Consider the following 22,283-nt stretch of genomic DNA (forward strand, 5'->3'; position numbering starts at 1 on the left):
TTCAACACTTGAAAATTAAATCATGAGCAACTTCCTAAACAAGAGAAGATTGTGCAGCTCAAAAATATTTCTAGAGGAATCCATGTGAGAGGAAAATCCTGTACTTGAGTTAGCTGAAGGATGATGTAGTTGAGTTATGTTTAGTCTGAATCTTGATTTTTGCAGAAACATTTTAAATACTGTGTTAAATCTATTATGAAGTTATAGGTTGGCTCAGTGGTTAGCACTGTTGCCTCGCAGCTCCATAATCTTGGATCCAAATCCTGAAAAAGGTAATGTCCATGTGAAATGTACATTTTTTCCATAGTTGTTTTCTTGGCACTACAGTTTCTTCCTACAATTCAGACTTACACAGGTTAGGTTAACCAAAGACTCTGCATTAGCTTCTTATAAGTGAGTCTTGATGTATTAGATCATTTAAATAATCTTTACCAGAATAGGCAATTTAGACCAAAAAGCAACAAATGCTTCCACACTTAAAATCTTGTCCCTACTTTATCTTTTTTTAAGAGTTTGCTGCATCTACTCAAAAGTTCCTCTATTAAAGTTAAACTTTATGGTTTTAGTTTTGGAAAATGGCCATTGCAAAAACACTTTGCAATATGTTACTTCATGAACGCTAGACCCTTAATCCATCTGTATCCCTAGCAGTTTCCCCACCTTTCCAATGTTCCTTATCTCTGATTAATAATGTGTGCCTGTATTTGCTGTACTATCAGCCATCACTCTCATTTAGCCAGGTCTCAGTTATTGCTAAGGTTTTATGATTACATGCAGCTATATATACTATAACTTCAACTCACTTGATTTATTGCTGATACTTCTAACATTAAGGCAAGCACTTGTTACTGTACTTCTCCTTTTAACTTTGTTTTTCAATGGTGGACAACAGATTTAATGTTTTTGTTAATACTGTACCTGTGTTCTATGTTTATTTTACAGTATAAACCTGGCCTGTCCTAAAATCCCTGCCTCCATTCCTTAGTTTAAACAATCCTTGGCTAACCTACTCATACACCTCTCCAATACATCGGTGCCCCTCCAATTTAAATGCAGGGTGTCACGGTGGTACAGGTCCCATTTGTTCCAGTAGATACTCCAATGACCTATAAACCGAAGCCCCTATACCTAGATCTAAGCTACATGTTAAAAGTTCTAATCTCTTCAGTTTTACCTAGACGGGCACATTTCACAGGCAGAACTTCTTAGTAAGACCACCATATCAGTTCTGCTCCTTAGCTTAGCACCTATCTCCCCTGAAGGACACTTGGGCAAGATCTGCCTATTCTTTAATACATCAGAAGCTAGATTAGACTGCAATAGCATATCTAATGTCAATCTGAGTACTAATGAGTACATTTCCAGATTTGGTTTTAGTACAGGACATTTGGATATGTTGGCAGAATGCCAAAATCCTTCAAGAAAATCAAAATTCCTACCTTTTGGGCTATGGTATGTGTTTAGTATATACTGGAGTCACTGAGGGAAGCCAAGACTCCATGGGATTGGTTTTTACCAACATATACAGTAAGCAGACATTGAGGTTATTTCATCAAATCAATAGTCATTATACAAAATAGAAGTCAAGGTACATGGAGTTCTTAAAAAAGGTACTAAACAGACGCTTCTGAGTTTCTGTATTTATAGGGGAGTTGAAAGCCTCTTTAAGTTCTATACTGTGTTTAGGCCATACAAAGGCAGTGCTGAAGCCGCTAACACTAAAGGTTTAAGGAAAGATCCAGTATTAGCATTAAAGATAAAATCTTTAAATCTTTAAACAACATATTTATATATTCCCATTTTATCAGAGAAATGCTCAGTCACCTGAGATGATATATTGTTTTAGTTTTTTTATTTTTTATTTTAATTTTCTTTAAACCAGAAAAAAATCACTTCTTTGGACAATTCCTGGTATTTTTGAGTCAAAATGTTATTTCCTTCAAAAATTATTACTCCTTTAAATATCATTATCAGTCAATGGATATTGTGGCACTCAGCAGACATGTTGTCATTTTGCCATTTCTTTTTCAAGAAGGTGTATTTTCATTTGAGTATCTAAATAGCAGTCTATGCTCAAGAAAATTACATTTTAAACATCAGACAAATGCAATTTAATTGAATGATTATTCAACTTGCATATTAGTCACATGTCATGCCAGCTTGGCAACATGATTTTTTTTGTATTTATTTTATACACTGTAGGCATGCACAGTGTTTTAACAAAACATTATCAAACCCACATAATAACTAAAATGACCTTAACAGAAAAAAAGCCCTTGTGTTATTCAGCACAAGTAGATTTGAATGTACATAAAACTTTCAGCTGTAACCATAGCAATCTTTCACCATATGTACTCTTTTACATTTGCAGTATTTAGCACTGGCCAGTATGGGCAACTGGGGGATAAATATAATGATGTTGTATACAATGTTTTGCTTGAGTTGCTAATTTTTTCATGATGTAATACCCAGAGATAACCTTCAGAGAACAAAAGCATATTTTGATGATAATGCCTTTTTAATAACCCCTTTATGAAAGTGTAACAGAGGATGGATATAATTGTGTAAATGGAGGAGACTCTTGTACTGGGCTCTTCTGAAAAGTCATACTGTTTAAGCACTCTCTTTTTTGTTCCACCAGTGGATTACCAGTTGTCAAGGACATAGCGATGATACCTTTTATGTGCAATTCAAATGTTTTAAACATATTTAAATGCTTTTGCTATCTGGAGGTTTTTGGCTAAAGCCTACCATGTTATTTTTGTGCTGTGGAGTAAGAAAACAGGCAATTATTTGGTTGTTTCTGCATTGTATTTTTTTTTAGTATGCTATCACATCTGGGGCCTCATGTATAAACAGTGCGTACGCACAGAAATGTTGCGTAAGAACTTTTCCACGTTCAAATCGCGATGTATAAAACCTACACTTGGCGTAAAGCTACGCACTTTTCCACGGTACCTCATGCCTTGTCGTACGCAAGTTCTCCGCTCGGTTTTGCAAACTGGCGGCACCCAGCGTCAAAGCAATGGTACTGTTCTTGTGTGATTACTCATTATTTTCATAACGCGGCTTTATAAATACACAGAAACTAACCGCATATTGTTTATTAGTGTAATGCATCTGATTGTAATTAACTCGTAACAATATAATTGTTCAGGGAACAGCCATAGTATTCCAAATACCATAACTGCTTTAGCATTGTTACTCTCATTTCTTCTTCTTCTTCTTCTTCTTCTTCTTCTTTCAGCTCCTCCAGTTAGGAGTTGCCACAGCGGATCATCTTTTTCCATATAACTCTCACTGCACGACTCAGAGTATTTATATCACTGTATCTGAGTGTGAATCACAGCAGCAGCTGATCGGAAAGAGAATTATCAGTATACAGCTTTAAGGACACGCTGTCTCAGCCACTGCAAAACGTTTTAAAGCCTTTCCTGTACAGACCTCGCGGTTCAGAAACAGTTTCATCCCAAGAACTTTAAATGCACTCAATCAATTGCTCCTTGTAGAACGGTTTGTACTTATAAGTACAATCACCCCACTGTAAACTTGCACTACAGTTATAATATCTCACAACCTGTGCCACTTTATAAAGCGCGTATTTACATATGATGACGATATCATTTTTAAGGTGAAATGCAGCAAAATATGTTTGTTAAATTATACACATAAAACTTTAACTTCATTTAAATAATCTATATTCTTCACTGGGAGTGTCGTGAAGGATAGAATAATTAAACATGTACTACGAAGATATTTCAATGTTCTTTAAACGTTTTGAAGAATCGGGCTAAGCTTACAGATGGCTTAACGTCTATTACAGAGCTGATTGTGTGGCGATCGGTTACTTGGGGAAAGAAAAGCACTGATTGCAGTGACGGCCACGCCAATATATATTGAATATAAAACAGAAAGAGAAAATAACAACACAGCTAAAAACGCGACAAATTTCGACAATAAATTATTTCATCGAAGTGAAACACATGTTTAATAACGTGCTTTAACTCCTATCATCATGAAAATGACATCACGTATACATCTCAGTATTTTAGTTATTCAGAGAGCTGTAATATCACGAATGTAATGGATTCTGTGTCCAGTTGGAGGAAGAGAGCCAGTTTAAGAAGCAAGTAGTGATTCACACACATAGAGCACATACGAGTAGAAGATCAAATACAAAACAAAGCATTTAACGTGCTACTTTAATTATGATGTGATTTGAGAAAGTGGTTAATTAAACGATTTTAAGATGAAGTTTATAATGTTCTACTAAATGACAAAATAAACTACGTGATTAAAGTGGAAATGTCGAGATTAAAGTTGACATTTCGTGCTTTTTCCCCACCGTGTGCCTTTTTTCTCTGTACCCTAATAAACTTTCATATGACACTCGGACAGTGGGCTTACAACTCTTCTTTTCACGGCAACTTTGATATGTGACTTCTTTTTTATTTCCGGCACTGTGCGATTTTGTGAATGTGAGCTTTCAAGTTTCTCCAACATGCTATGTCACTCGATCAACTTCATTTTGTTGATTATACCACGGTTTATTTGAACAAATACTATGTTTTTCCTTTGCCTCCACTTGGTATTCGCTGAAATTCTTATATTTTCCCCGTGCTTTTCCCATTGTCTTTTCACAGAAGGCTGCGCTTAAGGGCGATTTATATTGATTTGCATATTCAAATAGGCGTAATTCTGGGAGGATTTGGGGCGTTACATAATGCGCGTGCACGAGCGTTAGTTTTCACGCTGATCGGGAATTATGTAACGGAAGAGCGTGGAAGTTGGAGTACGCACAGATTCCTGCATCTGGATTTTTGTGCGTAAGCACATTTCGGCTTTTGTGCTTACGCCATGTTATAGTGCGAGTTCTACGCACGGCGTTATGCATGAGGCCCCTGGTTATTGTTTATAGAATTTAAAGTGAATTTTTTTTTTTGTTTTTAGTATAGTATATTTTACTTTTTAAAGAGGTGTCACTTGCTCTAATAGGTAGAATACTAAGTTGTTAATTGAACAGAATGTGTATGTTTTTAAAAAGAAATATTATTATATATTTTCTCCAGCTTTATATATATGAGTATATACAGTTCTGTGCAAATGTCATAGGTTACACGAGACAATTATTTATAATGCTACAAATGTGGGTGATAAGTGATTTATTTGCTTATGAAATCACTAGAAAACATTAGAATTAACACTGAAAAAAAGTAAGAAAACTAATAAGAATATCTTCAGCTTTTTAAAAACTTGTGAGCTAGTTAGAGCAACATGGAGTTTGGTTCCCAAGTACCTTCTTCTTCTAATAATTATTCCATGTATATATTAAATTCCACTATCAGCATGCTTTATTTAGATTAATGAAGTAGTGATTAGCTGAATGTATGTCATTGGTATCATTTCACAAATAAAATGGTGTATTGGATAGTAACCACAAACGATAGGAAGCTTTGAGGAGAGTTTTGGAGATGGATAAGTCAACACACTTCGACATACATAAAATTATACATTTTTATCAAAAAGGCTACAGCATTGGCTCACCAACCAGGATTTCAATACATGCTGTTCAAACTGTCATTTTAAAATTTGAAGGAACTTGGCAAGCTGGCAGATAAATGCAGTGTAAGACTCAAAAAGCTATCTGCAATTGATGAACAGTTAGCAGAGAGACTGGGGAAGCCATCAGTCACCAAAGTCCATGCTGCGATTGTGCAAAGGAGACTTAAAAGAAATGTTTTTTTTAAATGTTTTCATTAAACTTTTTTGGTCCACAAACATGCCACCATGTCAAAGGAGCAGTTATGAAAATCACATTAATACTTGTCTGCAGGCTTCTGTTAAGCATGGCGGAGGCACTTTGATGGCAGCTCAAACACAATTTGTTTGAAAAAGATGACAAGCAGTCACAGTCAAAGGATTTATTATGGCAAAACATGCAAGAAGCCTAGAAATTGTGAAAGGCACTCAACAGGCGCACGATCTGACACAAAGAGACAGGGAGGCACGTGTAAAGCAAAGATTTATTTTTCTTCACCTGTGGGGCATGTCTTCCCCGTGTCCCATAGGCACAGCACAGTCCCAAAAGCCCTCTAAAACCCAAAATAAAGCACACCACACTCTTCTTTTTCCTCCACCACCACAACTCCTCCCAGGTAACCTCCTCCTCCAGACCCTGGCTCTTTGAGTGGTGGCTGCTGGCTCATTTTATAGTCCACCCTCAAGTGCTCCAGGTGGTTGAGTGCCGAGTTCTGGTTGCACTTCTGGGTGGGGCGAATATACTGCCTATTTAGGCTCAGGAGTCCCAGTTGCAGTACAGGGCAGCCCCCAATAACCGATTACCATGGAGCCCTGTGGAAAACCGAGGCACCGCTGCAACCCAGGTGGGCGGCCATCCAGGCGGAGGTATTGCACAGTCCATGGCTGCTCCCACTGAACATATAGTGAATGGGCGTCCCAGCCAGGCATGTATATAAGTTGTCACACATGTGCGAGTAGGAGGCAGCTAAAGGGCTTGAGTAATTGTAATAAAACATCTGACCAGGGGGTGGCGGAGTGCGCTGACTATCCTTCTCAGTTCCCTACAGACCTTTCCCGGGAAATCCTGCAAGGTTCCGGCGCCTCTGAAGACGTCACTTCCGAAGCCGGCCCCTTTGATGACGTCACTTCCGAAGCCGGCCCCTTTGATGACGTCACTTCCAGAGCTGGCCCCTTTGATGACGTCACTTCTGGTTCTGGCCCCTTTGATGACATCAGTTCCTCTCAAGACCTTTAAAGTCTCCATCTTAGGCTACTATAGCCAGTTCTGTTTAGGACTCTATGATATGCACATCATGTATGTGATTCAGAAAACCATTTTTGCAGCTGGGAAAAACAATACACGGGTGGCTGCCCCAAACCTTTATAATGTGTTGGACTCATTTATATGACAAAGTACTGTATATACCTCAGCGCTAGTACTAGTATTGTATCAATGTTTATTTGTGTTTATTGCAAAGTTCTATTTATGTAATGTATAGCAGTTTCATGAGGAAATAAACTTTTCAGGTAGCCTAACACTCCGGTCCTAATCTGGATCCTGAGTTGGTTTGTCATGTGGTGGGTGCGGTAATGCACTGTATTAGTGCATGCTCCTAACCTCTCTCTCTCTTTCTATAAGACTTTTGAACAGTATTTTTTCCTCTTATGTATAGTATAGTGCTCTCAGAGGGCAGTACAGTACCAGACTAAAGCGGGGATTTATAGGACCCTGAATTAGTTAGTGTAAAACATTGGGGAGCGTTGATTACCATACAGCAGCAGTTCTCAAACTGTGGGGCAGAAGCTGTACAAGGGGGGCGTCGAATAAATGAACAAGATATCAAAATTAATTTTTTACATTTTTATTTCAAATTTAAATTTGCAAGCATATAATCACAACAATTACATTATAACTAAAATTAAAATGAAACATTTCTAAGGCATAGATCTAATGACTAATATGTGCCTGCTTTAAATTACACAGCCTGTCCAGGTTTGGTTTGATATTCGAGATTGACACTCTGAGCTCCTTTTCTATTTGCAGTTTGTTTCTATGACGAGTGGCACGCGTGCTGCTGCTTTTATAGTCACATATTTTCAATCCAGAAAGTTCGAGATGTATCGGTATCTGTCGCGAACATTCAGGTAACAGTAAATCAGGTGATAATGCAGCGCAACTGCACCACATTGGCAGCGTAGCCAATATTGCCAAATTGGGTTAAATAATTTACTGCGTTTTGGGTTATTTTCATGATACAACTAACAGCGGTATAATATTTGTCAGACGAAAATACGTTCGTCTCGTGCAGATTGACTTCATCAGTGTCCTCTTTTACAAGATTTTTAAAAATTAAAACATATTCAATCGTTTCTTTACAAAAAAAAAAATTAAATAAGAATAAATAATTTATTGTTTGTTTTTGGGATCAGAGTTATTACCAAAAACCACAAAAGGCATTTTAACAGTTATTAAAGCGCTTTAAAAAAAACAAAATTGCAAATATTTCATCGAAGTTAGCCGAACACATGCAAATCTTATTAAAGTAAAAATGATAGGAAACCGTGACACCACACTAGTATCATACCTATGTTAGTTGTATCATGGGTTATTGTCATCTATCTTATATTATGCAGGGGGCGCAGAATTATTCCAGGTAGAAAAGTGCGAAATACGAAAGTTTGAGAACTGCTGCCATATAGGGAATCCCACTAGTTGGCAGATGACACCATGGAATCCTGGTTCAGTATATGTGTACCTAATATTCAGAATCCTGGAAGTTATTTCTGTGGTGTGTCTGGAGGTGATTATTGGACAGTGATTAAAGCCCTCTTAGCATTATTGATTTTCTTATCTTGGAGTTGGGATGTAAATATTTGGTAAGGATAAGATTGATGGAATAAAGTAATAATAAAAATAATAATATTAGTAGTAGTAAATTAATTGCTATGGCACCGTTCATCCACTGAATGCAGCTGTTCTATCAGAGAATTTGAATGAGGTGGTGCTAAGGTCTTAACCAAAAAGACAAAACAATCTGTCGTCAAACACTACACATTAACCAAAAATAAAAGTTCATAATAACAAAGATAAGTACGCTAAGTCTTGATAACTGGAAAACACTAAACAAAAGTAATAGTTTGAATCTAAATCTCTGATGATTTGGAATCTCGTACTTTCAGGGAATCATGGGACATATCAAAATACCAACCGGCCCACTAGAACTCTAAAATGGTAGCACCCAAAATCATACAAAATAGCCTTACAAAATAACAGGATCAAAATGAAAGATCACAGAAATAAAAGACATTAATATAAAAAATTATTTTACTGGTAAAAAACCTCAGGAAGAAAGCAATAATTTTCCCAGAGGAGCACAGAAAACATAACACAAATTAAAAGAACATTCTAATCATAACAGCAGCTCAATGTGCTTTAAAGTAAAAAAAAGTAAACAAATTCTTCTAACAGTTAAGATGTATTTATAAGGATAACTACAAATACTAGAAATATATTATTGAAATAATTAAAATACAGTTTTGTAACAAAAGAACAATAGTATGTAAATAAAGTACTGCATGTAGATTAAATTAAAACTTGATAGTGACCATTACAATTTTTTCCTGCAAATGAAACAATAAGTTGTGGTTAAATGACAAAAATTCCAGAAAGCAAAAAACCTAGAGAAAATGAAGATGTATGGTAAATGGTGTTCAGTATTCCAAAGATAACAAAGTGTTACTGTCTTAGGCCAAATAGCTGTTCATCCACTCTCAGTCAAGAAATCACAGAGCGGTGATGATGCCAGAGTCTGTGTACAAGTGTTGCTGTCTAAGCTGATGTATAAATGGTATACAGCCAACTTGGTTGTGCTATGAAGATGTAAATAATTGTAGTATGTGTTATATATAAGTATTTGTTTTAACATTTTTAAACAAAAGTTAATAGTACTTATGAAAAAGCTAAACATTAAAAGTTTATTTTAGAATCTTCTTAAATGTTCTGCAGTGCTTGCATGATATACGTATCTGAACTAGTATAAGAGTCCACATTTTTGGCAAATAAAAATAAAACTGCCTTTACTGTCCTTTAATTCTTGATTCTAAGGAGGCAAGTTGAGAAGAAGATTGGATGAAATGATTTGGGGTATAAAGGAACTTAAATGAGGGCACAAGATAGGTGTATTTAAAATCAAGCCTGAACGATACCTGAAACCAAAAAAAAGTGCAGATAAGGCTATTGTTATGCGTTTAGAACTCATGATGTTTTATTTTAAACAATTTTGACTAAGCTTATTGCCAGTTCTTTAAAAGTATAATCTGGCAAGCTAAAAATTGTCCCAATGTTGCTCTATGCTGTTACACTGAAATCAGATTTTGTGAATAAAAATGACCAGTTTTCTTTAGGTTTCACTGATTATACAATATGTATGAACAACAGGTGTGAACACAGAAACTAAGTACAATCTACTCCTATAAACTCATTGATAAAATGAAAGATTAGATCATATTTTAAAACAATTTAAAGCTCTATTGACTTTTTTGATTCTTCCTCTTAAGCACAATTGGTTTAATAGTGTTTTGTCTTTGTAGAGTAATATATTACTCTACTTCCCCCTTTTGTATTCTTTAATGTGTAGCCTTTATCAGAATGCCTCAGATCCCATAGACTTACCACTGTTTATAAGGTATTGCAGTATATAACTTCTCCCCATCTTCCCTTCTACATTTATAACCTCAGGCAAACAGGTGTATTAAAAGACAAGCAGGAGTTAAATTACATTTTAAATAATGTATTATTGATAATATTCATAAATAATAACAATATGCAAATTAAAGTGAAAATTGGCAACTATACAACCTGATAAATGCTGATGTGTAGTTTCAGGTGGCACACAGACTTGTTAGTTACTTAAAATGTCTCTAGTTAAGTCATAATGTTTGGTCAGCTTTCTTTAGAACAGGCTGCATGCCTTTCTCAATATGGCTGCAGAGCTGTGTTCTTCATTGTGTTGTCCTTTTCAGTTCATGGTGTGTGAGATGCTCTTTCATCAGATGTTTGTAAGAGAGAGAGAGAGATAGAGGGAAGGGTCAAGCAAGCAAATTTATAGATTCTCTGTCCAAACATTACAGCCAATAGGGCTTCATGGTACATAAAGGCTTCTGATACAAGCCAATTCCAAACAGCCATACTTCAGACTAATGGGGCACAGAATATTTTCACACTTGCCCCCAAAATCATGTGTTAAGGTGAAGCTTGCCAGCTACATAGTTGGCCTCCATGTGGGGGTTGACTGATAGAGTCCTGATGAGAATCACTTGCCAAACTTTTTTCAGGCACTTTTCCCAATCCTGTCATAAATTTACAAAGAGACCTAGTACTAAAAGGGGTTAGGGGTACTTAACCATACAAATAAAGAGATACAAAATATTTATTAGCTTTCATGCAAAATTTCAAACCACAACAAACAGTCAGAAAGCTGCATCACACCATCTAAAAACTGACTAGAAAACACATTTGTCATATAAAAGCATTTGTTATAGACAAAAGGCAGTCACCCTCATATAATAAGCTCGGCCAAATATCAGTCTATAATAATGCTGGAATTTTTTTTCAACTCTGTAATACTTTTTGATTTATTAAACTAAGTGCAGCAACACAGCTAACAACAAAAAGCAAAATACTGTTTTGAGACTTTCTTTTATCTCATATTTCCTGTTTCTGTGTGGACTGCTCCATATGATATCTGCATTGCATGTTGTTTTTTTTTTTTGGGTTATACTGTATATTTCAATCTTGCAGTCTGATTTATATGTTTATGTAATACTCATAGTATTTGCACTACGTATGCTCAAATTGCAATGCTGTATTTATTGTGGAAATGCATTTTTCTTATTTATTGACTATTAGCACATTTAAGGAGGATGCAGAGTAAGATTTTCATTTTACAATATGACTGTTTCTGGTGTATATCTCATCTCCTGTGATATGCTGCCATTTGTTTGTAATTCTGTAAGTATTCTGTATTGTATGTCATTCAAGAAATATAAGCTATATAAAAATAATGGCTAGAATACAGATTAACTGAAGGTTAACATTTAATATGAAAAGGTACATATGATCTTTTTAAATGAGTAAAATATAATAATTAGAAACATACTGTTTTAAAAAATTAATATTATTAACCTTCTTTTTGCCAGTGGAAAAGAAACCTACTGTTAAGCCAAAAGAAGACAAAGGTAGGTCAGAGAGATATTTTAATTACCATTTTCTTTTGTATATGTCTTAAAGTTGGTGTAACAAGACTGTGTGATGACTACTTGTTCATTTTTCTTACTAACATTAACATTTCCAACATGCTAAATGTATGTGAGAAGCAGAAAGTATATTTCTGTTGCTAAAAGTCCATTCATCTTCTAATCCTGCAATCCAAATATTTTCTAAACCTGGTCAATCAAAGCTTAGGGCCACAAGGTGATAATGTGCTAGTACATCACATGGCTTCAGGCAAAAGAAATGATGAAACTTAGTTTTATAAACTCAGGTGAGATCATGGGGAGCAGCATTTCATTTTGCTAAAATTTTACACATGTTGGGCAATGTGAAAAATATTTGCAAGTGCAGGTCAAAATATTATTGGAAGCATTTAGCTCAGTTAACACATTCTTTGTCATTTTACATTTGATCATTATTTTTATTAATTTTGCAGTCAGCTTTATGTGAAGGGGTGAGAAAAATGTAAACAGATAATGACTGTGCTAAAACTTTAGATATAGCCACATTTTACATAACAGACTTGAGCTTTAAGAGGCTAACATAAAACAAGCTCCTAATGAGCAAACTTCATAAAACCACCAAGCTGAAAAAAAATAAAATGAAAAAGAGGCATGAATAAAAGCATTTGCACAAAATAAGGAACTAATGAAAAGATCACATTATCATACTGGCCTAATCCAAGGTTGTAGGGACCGGAGCCTATCCTGTCAGCATCTGGTCAAGAACCAGCCATGGACATGGTTCCACTCCATTACCTGACCCTGTCATGCACACACAGGTGCAAGATACATGTAGGATCTCAATCTCCAACTATACAGACACTTTATTAAGTACCAAGGTGCAAAAGCAGGGCAACATGAAAATCCAGGTCCAGGTATTAAAATATCTTGATTACTTCCATATAATCTATCTGTGGAAGCTCTGTATTCTATTGCAAAATTTCAAAAAAGGAGAATATTGACACAAACATTTTAATTGTAGTGCCATAAAACCAATCACTTTACTTAATTACTCTTGCCAAATAATCAATGAGCAGTGCTGCTTCAATATCTAAATTAACAAGATTGGTATTATATCATGGTTGATGCATCTTACCAGTAGTACAGATCATTTCAATTCAGGTCTGTTCCATTGTTTTTTCTTATTAAATGATCATTTATTATTAATAGGTCTTGTAAAATAAACACTAAACAAAATAAACATACATGTTTTATTTTTAAAAATTATATAATAATTTAATAATTAAAAATTAAGAAGATTTAAGAAAACAAATATACAGTAGAATGAAACAACATGAAAAAAGATTGATGACAGACTCTGTAAAGCTGCTTTTAATTCTTGCCTTGTTTGTCTGGAATTTGGCTGTACTTTAGTCTTAAATCATGATGTATCTTGGCAGGGATGGACTGCTGTTGAAATGGAAATGTTATGTCAAACAATCCCCATACCTGTACAGGTATAAACAAGTTTGGTTAGACAGAGTGCTAACAACCAATTTTTCTAAAATGTACATCCAGTTAATAAGCAGTAATAAATACATTTTAGTCTTTAGACTGAAGGTGACAGATTGGTTATCTTTAGCCAATCCATAATTCTAGATTTGTTCTCTAACTTCAAATGCCATGTGCATCTTTAGATAGATAGATAGATAGATAGATAGATAGATAGATAGATAGATAGATAGATAGATAGATAGATAGATAGATAGATAGATAGATAGAATTATCTTAATTTGGCTATAATGACAAAGTGAAGGTCAGCTCTCTTTCCTTTACATATTTTCTGCGGTTATGGTTTTTTCGTCATGGAATCACACCTCATTTTATCCCAGGTTCAACATTTTGCACTGTGGTAACTGCAAGAGGTTAGCCATTAACCTGTGATACATGGATTACAAAGGCAGTCAGAAGCAGCTCTCTTCCTATGCTGAGAGCAATAAGAGAACTGTTATGCTCGAGGGGTAGGGACTGCCTGTAAGCACTGTGAGCAGAGCCCTTCCTATTGGTCTCTCCCTCTCACTCAGGAAAACCTCTACATAGGGTTTATCACTTCTAAAAGTTCTTAAACAAACATCTCTATTCCAACCATTTTCCAACCCACTTATTCAGTTTGGGGTTGTGGTCAACCAGTGCTAATCATAGCAGTATTAGGTGTAAGGTGGGAATCACCTCTTGCTCGGGTGGCTGAGAACTCCCACAGTCACTCATATTGTGCCAATTTAAAGTTGCCAAACAACCTTCCCCACATTCCAAAGGCAACAGCAGTACCTGGGATTTGAACTCAAACAATGAGAGAACATGCTAAGATCAACACATGCAGTTACTGGGCTAGACTTTGAAAAGAACAGTGTCATCTAGTAATTTTCTTGTAGTGCATACAAAATAGCAGCATTTCTTTGCCCACAAGTTCACTAGCACACACAGAGGCTACAGTGGTCAGTGAACTTGTGTCCATGGCTTCCCAATAACACTTCAGAAAGTATAACACTTGAATTATTACAGTTGAAAGTGCTGCAGCAGTTCCTTAGAGAGAATACTTTATATAAATGAAAATAAATGAAACATCTGTATTTGAGCTTGAAATAAAAAAAATGCAAAGATAAAAAAACCTCTACTTTGATAGTTGCCTTTTGTTTTTCCAAATGCAGCTTTTTGGCTGAATGAATGATTAAGACAGAAAAAAAATGATGATTAATAAAAATGAATTATAAACTGTTGAAATAGCAGAGATTATTGCTTTGCTGTGGTTCATTACCATTTATGCAAACAAACCCTTTATTAGAAGAATCTTCCTACAGACAGTTTCACCTCAGGGCATGTTCATTTGACAACAACTGCTTTCTGCGGTGCTCATTGTATTCTGCCTACGCATTATCCCCTGTCAGGGTATTTTCTTTGTTAATATATGCAGATTTCTGATCATGATATTCATTGCTTTCTGAGTGGTGTGAAACTCTTGGTATCTTTTTTATATTTTTATCAGAGTATTTCTCTGCAAATTCTAGCATTTCTTTACTTCATTAAAAAGCTGTGCATAATGAGAAAAATGCATTAGCTGAGGAACAGCTCAGCATCAAGAGTCACAGTTTAGAACAGTCAACCTCCTAAGGTAGTTTTGCCTGTCACAAACATTGTATGTGGTACATACAGATATTTTCCAACTCTTTTTACATAAAATCCTTATAATATGGCATTTCCAATGGTCTTAGGTGCAGCTAAACCTTTCTTTTCAATATTAAACGGAAACACTTGCTTTTGAAAATGCGAAATTTCTGTCAGCCACCCAGAATAATTATACATAAAAACATGTAGTAAATTCCCTATTTGAGAATAAGTTTACCTGTCAAATTAAACAATAAAACGGTATTCTTTTTAATTACACATTAATAAATTCTTTACAACTTTGAATGACATCTACCATTTACCATAGCATTAACTGATGTATTATATTTTTTCTTGAAACCCCCAAATATTTACTTTGCCCAACTAAACAAGGAATATCCATCCATCCATCCATTTTCTAACCCGCTGAATCCGAATACAGGGTCACGGGGGTCTGCTGGAGCCAATCCCAGCCAACACAGGGCACAAGGCAGGAACCAATCCTGGGCAGGGTGCCAACCCACCGCAGGACACACACAAACACACCCACACACCAAGCACACACTAGGGCCAATTTAGAATCGCCAATCCACCTAACCTGCATGTCTTTGGATTGTGGTAGGAAACCGGAGCACCCGGAGGAAACCCATGCAGACACGGGGAGAACATGCAAACTCCACGCAGGGAGGACCAACAAAGAATATGGTAACAGCAAAAGAACTGGATAGAATATGAGAAACTCCATTTTATTTCTTAAACAACGTTTATTTCTATAGCACATCTTAATACAAAGAATGCCAAAAATGCTTTGCAAGATGTAAATGAGATAGATACGAGAAAAGAAAAACAAATTAAATTATATAAGAATAATAATGAATGAGTAACAAAAAATAAATCTATGCAAGCTTACATAAGACACTTTTATAATTAGTAAAAAAGTAACATCCTTATATCTACTCTATATATATAAAATCCTAAGCCTAAAAGTCCAACAATTTTATGTGATGTTTTTATGTGACTTTTTTGTCACACTTTTAATCTGGCTTATTTTAAAACCTACATATAAATGATTGGTATCATTCTTTTCAGAAGTTATTGAACTTTAATTTGAAGTTGTTAGTTGTTCAGATTCTTATTCCACTTTTAAATTATAAACTAAAAAAATATCAAGAACTCACATCCCACGAGACGAGACTTTGTGCCAAGAAATTTAACCACGCCTGGGGCCGGAAATAAAAGACAAAGTGGAGGACAGCTGCTGTACAAGCTTTTAAATGTTCGAAGCGTCGTGCGAGATACAGATTACATGGCACAGCTCAGCAGCAGCTAGCCAACAGCTGATCGAGCAAAGAGGAGGTCAAAAAAACGGTATTTGTTTCCCATTGTATCACCATTTAAGAGGGGGTTTCGGCGGAGCGACCGCATCTCCTTGGGGTGTGTTCAGCCCCCCTCTTCACAACATGAGCGGCAGAGATGTGAAGTGGCTGGTGTGTAGCGAAGTCTGGGGGGTTGGCAAACAAAATGAACAAGGAGCGAACCCCCTAGTACAATATAATATTGTACATCTCCCTACAGTTAAGTCAATGATATGGTCAAATCGCTGGTAGGACAGAAAAAACAAATAAATCACAGTTATTATGTAGTACTATAAAACTAAATCTGCAGGGCTTTCAGGCCAAGGTACTACCCAGTCCCACTGGGCATTCTGTCTAAAATAAATATGCCTCATTGTTTCCTGGCTTTGTCTCCGAGGATTTGATGCAATGGGTAGCTGCAGCACCCACCTTTATTCAAGAAAAAGAGATTTCACCTCATAATAAACAATTAAGGAGTAAACTTAGGAAGAGAACAGAATCAATTGAATGACCTCATTAAAACCATACATCAACAGACAGATTTGTTGAAGAAATCAAAGGTTTTAACATACAGTCTGAAATCCTATGCCTCAGCTTCTGTTGCCAGATCATTCCCAGGATTCTAAGTCCAGGGAGGCTTAAAGAAATTTTACCAACTTGTTAAAACTTCATGACGATTCTCATTTTTTTAACTACTGTTTTCTCTTTTATTATCAATAAAGCAAAAATTAAATTAGAATGTCTATAACAGCTTGCTGGCACACATGTGGGTAGTTATTTAGAGCAATGGGCATTCACAGTGTGAAAATCTTATTTTATTTTTAGATTATTTATCAATTGTGTTAAGACACTTCTGAGAAGACAGCGGTAATCCCTAAATGAGAAATATAAAACTGGCAATTTGACATGTCTCTGATAATTGCATAAAAATATTACAAATAGATGATTGGTGAAATACATTCCCATCAAAATCCATTTTATCTACTAGCTGAATTAAAAGATGAACAGATTTGTCAGGCAAGCAAAGAATGATGTCAATTAGAAATAGTAATTCAATAAAGTAGCAGAGCAAGTTAATGGCTTCAATGCTAAGTATATCTGTAAAATTGGAATACCAGGCTGTCATACATTTGCTGGTAGAATATAGAATGGCCACCAAAGGTAACATTTCATAAAACACTGACCACCAGCCAAAAATATATTTTCCCATTTTTTTCAAAGAGTATTAAAAGTGTCAATTTCTTTGAAATCATGACGAATGAGGGGGTTTCGAGGTATCATGCTGATATGTGAATGTCATGAGCACATTTGATTGTAGAATACAATTACAATTTACATTATTTTTGTTGTTAGGTCAGTTTTTGTTTACTTAAATGTTATTTTGGTAATGTCACATTTACATCATCATGCCATTTTCTACAATATTTCCAATGGAGGAAACCATATTGTTTATTGTAATGATGCCTGTTGCTGATCACACAAGTATGGCATATGTTACCACATGGGCTTGGCATGTGACTTCAATAAGCCACCATTATGAAGATGGTGGCACACATAGTTTGCTTTGGATTTTCTCTTGATCTTCTTGACAAAAAAAACAGTTACATGTGAGTGTGGTGAAGTATTATGTTTATTGTTTTGGACATAGACAATAAGTTTTTTTGTGTTTGTTTTGCGACTGGATTCCTGTCTCTTTACTGACTTCTGCTTGTGGTTTGTCTTAAAAGGAAAAAATCAATTTCCTGGTATATTCTCCTTGAAACCTACTTCCTTAGAAATGGTTATCTTATTTTCAGAACCAGTAATTTAAATCAAAAAGTACAACTGGCACTAGGCAAAAATGAAAGGCAGAAAATATCAATATCACTGGTTGAAATAAATGAATACACATTCATTGTATTGCACATTCATGGCATTGGACTTTTGGATGTTCCTTGAACATTAGTGCAATAGAAAGAATTTGCTATTTAAAGGTAAAAGGTAAAAAATATGGCATGAGAAAAAAAAAAAAAACTGAAGTTAGTAGTGTGTAAGGACTGTAGTAATAAAACAGTATAATTTAACACTTTGATGTAAAAACACAGATAAAGAAAAGCATTTTGCTTGAAACAACCTGTTTATCCAGTAAATAGTCTTTGGCCTTAGAAAGTTCCTGTAAGATAATATGTGGTCAAGCACATCATGCATCCATGGTGTTGCATGAGGTTTTTGTTTTTTAAAGTGAGGCTCAGGCTTTATGGGTGAAAATGCAAAACCTGAATGGTTCCACAGTATTTCATGGAAAATTGGCTTATGGCTTTTTTTGTGTGCAAGAATAATCAGCACAGCCATTCCATCTTGACGCTCCATGGGTTGTTAGTTAGTGTACCTACATCCACATGGGATTAAATGGGGTCATAAATGAACAAAAAAGATAAAAAAAGACAGACTGAAAAGAAAAATAGAAATTGAGTAAAAAAGATTTGTAAGAGAACAGTAAGAGAACAGAATCAGATGGGAGCGAGTGTAATTGGAAGGCAGTGAACCAGTTAGGGAAACCCTGTGGGGGAGTATAGGGAAAGGCACTCCAGGGGTGAACTTGACAGATCCTGCTGAACACCGATGAGCAGGGAGTGATTATGTGCTCCAAGGGATCCTGTGAACGCCGATTGAGGCGACTGGGACAAGAGTCATATATGGACCATGTTTGCCTGTGTCTCAGCCCTGCTAATTACCTGGAAGATGGGTGAGCAGGGCAAGATGTGTGAGAGATAGGGGAATAGCACTGTGGGAGGAGATGAAAGGCCAAGTTAAACTCTGATTTTATCTTTTGTTCTAATGGATTATCTGTTGTTTATTGGATTTTTTTTTTCAATGGAACACTGTTTTGTGGATTTTTTATTTATTGAATAATTTAGACTTTACACAGCACTTCTTTTTGGACACTGTTTTGGCTGTTATGAAATGAACTACACACTTTTGCACTAAAATTGTTGTTCATGTCCTTATTGTCTTAGTCCGTTCCTGACTAATTTTCGTCCCAGAAAATGGAAGATGCCCAAGCGGGCATCTGAGACATCACACAGTAATATAAATTTAACCCTTTGATGTAAGAAAAAGGTCTATTAGGATGTATTGACACTTAAAAGTGTAAGTGTTTATTCAAAGAGTTTCTCTCATTACGTGAGGAATGTGACATATACATTTGTACATCAAACAGTTAGAATTATGTTGCTAACATACTGTTCATCTACTCAGATTGCTTCTGTATAAAATGTTCCCTTTTGACAAAGATGTTTTGCATCACGCTGTGCAGTGTAGCAGTGCACTGTACTTTTGGCTCCCACAGTGCTTTGTAAATTAATCTTGGTCCAAGTGGGTGTAAAAATCTCTTCCTTTAAAAGAATCTTAAAGATCCCTACTTTATTGCAAATTCTACAGTAGTAAGGTCACAATATGCCTTATTTTTATTTTAGAAATAGAGACCATGAATAGTTCACAACTAGTCATCTATAAGCAAAACCTTTGCAAACTATTATCAACTGAAAGTTAAACATACAGTATATGTGGTGGTGCAGGTGGGCTCCACGTTCCCAGTTGATCTAGGGAGCCTCTTGAACCCGCTACCACCGATAATGTACCTCAGAAATGAGCCAGCACATGAGGATACAACACAACACATAGCAAGGTGTAGGTGCACAAAGTGCTTTAACTAAAGCAATTCAACAAAACAGTGTCCTAAACAGTGCAGTGCTCAAACATCCATAAATAAGTAATCCAATAAAACAAGGAAATTTTGGAGTTTAAAATCCAAATAAATAATCCACTAAAATGAAGTTAGAATCTCACAAGTAGGAGTCTGGACTTTAAAATCAAGGCCCCAGTGCTTCCACTTTAAAATGGAAGTCTCCCTGACTTACCCAGCTCGGGTCTTGCAGCCCTGAAAGATGTCAAACCAGCAGGCGTAGCTGTACTTCTTCCATTGGTCTGGGTCCCTGCTGTCCGATTGCTCCCAGCAGGGCTTCCCAGTTCAAACCCAGGCTCAGGTCTCTTCTGTTCGTGGCTCCAGTAGAGTTCCCCATCTGTGCCTCACCAAGTTCTGCTGCCTTCTCAGACTTACATGGTGAGTCGCCCCATCCAGCACTGAATCAATCATTCCATCTCTGAGCAGCTCAGCCAATGTGATTCCCTTCATCACCCCATAAGCATCAGCCACACAATCCCCTGAGGTCTCTTCACATGGATGTCTGCTTCCTCTTTCTTGCTCACTTGCACCAGAATTCTCCCGACTTCCTGCCTGCTTCTCTCTCACCCCTCTTTTAACCTCCATTCTTTTCCTTTCATTTTTATTTGTGATTCTACTCTCAGTCCTCATGCCTGCTCCCCCTTATAAGTCTCCGTTTGGCGCAGCACCACAATCGCTCACTGCAGAAAGCCAATGAAGCAATTGAGACAGACCGCACCCTCACATGCAGGTGCATCTCACCCCAATTACCTCACCAACCTCCTGCAGCTGCATGAGCATGCACACCCATGGAGATTGAGTCGACCATTAAATTATGAAAAACTGGCCTACTGTTCTACCATGGACCCACTATACCATGATAAACTGTATGCACTAATAGTTACAAAGGGGATATGATTACCGAATATGTTTTCCTGTTGTGTTAAACTGGCGTGTGACATTACAGTGTAGTGTGAAGAATGCCCACTACCACTCTTGGAGTCAATAAACTAACAGCAGCATTGCATTTCTGATTACAACTAATAACCTGTTTTTTTAGTTTACTTTTATTTAAAATTGCATTTGATGATGTTTATTCGGGGCGGCACAGTGGGTAGCGCTGCTTTGCTTTTCAGGTCCTCCCTGTGTAGAGTTTGCATGTTCTCCCTGTGTCTGTGTGGGTTTCCTCTGGGTGCTCCGGTTTCCTCCCACAGTCCAAAGACATGCAGGATAGGTGCATTGGCGATTCTAAATTGTACCTAGTTTGTGCTTAGTGTGTGTGTGCGCGCCCTGCGGTGGGCTGGCACCCTGCCCAGGCTTTGTTTCCTGCCTTGTGCCCTGTATTGGCTGGGATTGGCTCCAGCAGACTCCCGTGACCCTGTAGTTAGGATATAGTGGGTTGTATAATGGATGGATGGATGTTTATTCGTTTGGAACTTTCATATCCTATATGGCTATGCATTCATTTGTGAACTCCTTTTTATAATTCTTTCACTGTTTTTTACATTTCCATAACAGTGCACTCAGTGCAGGACTTTCACCAAACTGTAGCATTGAGCATTTTTTAATATCACCATTATATTTAAGAATACTATTTCATTTTTTTATTATGCCTATAGGGACACAGCTGCAAGGTGTAAAATAGTCTGTTAAGCTTTAATGGAATGATCGGTTATTCATATTTTGTCAATATGCGTAGACCTTTAGGTTCATATTTTAAGTTGGTCTATACTGTATATGAGTTACAGTGGCTTAATTCAAAAGTACCCTACAGTATACTAAAATAACTAGAGTTGAATGAAATAGTAGCACAGACAAACCGAACTTTACTTGTCCCCCAAGGGAAAATTTGCCAATTTGGAAAGCTCAGTGCTGCTGTCTCCCAAATCTCAGCACAGGTGCAGTATATTTGCAGTCTGCATGTTTCTTGCCTTATTCTTGTGGCTTTTGTCGACATAATCTAGTTTCCTCTCATGTCAAAACAATATGCAGATCATGCTTAATGGCAACTTTACATTGAGTTTATGTGACTGATTGACCTTTTCATCATTTAGTGTGCATGGAAAATTGTGTAACATCTTATTGTTTGCCATAACGAAAAAAGTGGTAAGAAGATATACAAGTTCCTCCATGACTGAGCAAATTATTCCAGCTCAATTCCCCTGGATAGCAGAAAGGCTATTTTAGGAAATCTCATAATCATTAAGTATTCCAGAAATAACACATCTGACGTTAACAAAAATAATGTGCAAATATAAGATAATATTTCCTAAATGTTGCATACTCATTGTATATGCAATACAGATAATACATAAAGCTAATATCAAAAC

General features: G+C 36.3%; 1 protein-coding gene across 1 annotated transcript in view; it reads left to right on the plus strand.

Annotated features, from left to right (window-relative positions):
- Positions 1-22,283, plus strand: part of trdn (triadin) — a 251,814-nt gene that overhangs the window by 228,261 nt on the left and 1,270 nt on the right. Inside the window, exon 12 of the mRNA XM_039749803.1 lies at positions 11,719-11,757. Within this exon, the coding sequence (XP_039605737.1) occupies positions 11,719-11,757 (39 nt within the window). The remainder of the gene's footprint in view (positions 1-11,718; positions 11,758-22,283) is intronic.

The sequence above is a fragment of the Polypterus senegalus genome, chromosome 3 (assembly GCF_016835505.1).
Source record: "Polypterus senegalus isolate Bchr_013 chromosome 3, ASM1683550v1, whole genome shotgun sequence".
In the NCBI taxonomy this organism is placed as follows: Eukaryota; Metazoa; Chordata; class Cladistia; order Polypteriformes; family Polypteridae; genus Polypterus; species Polypterus senegalus.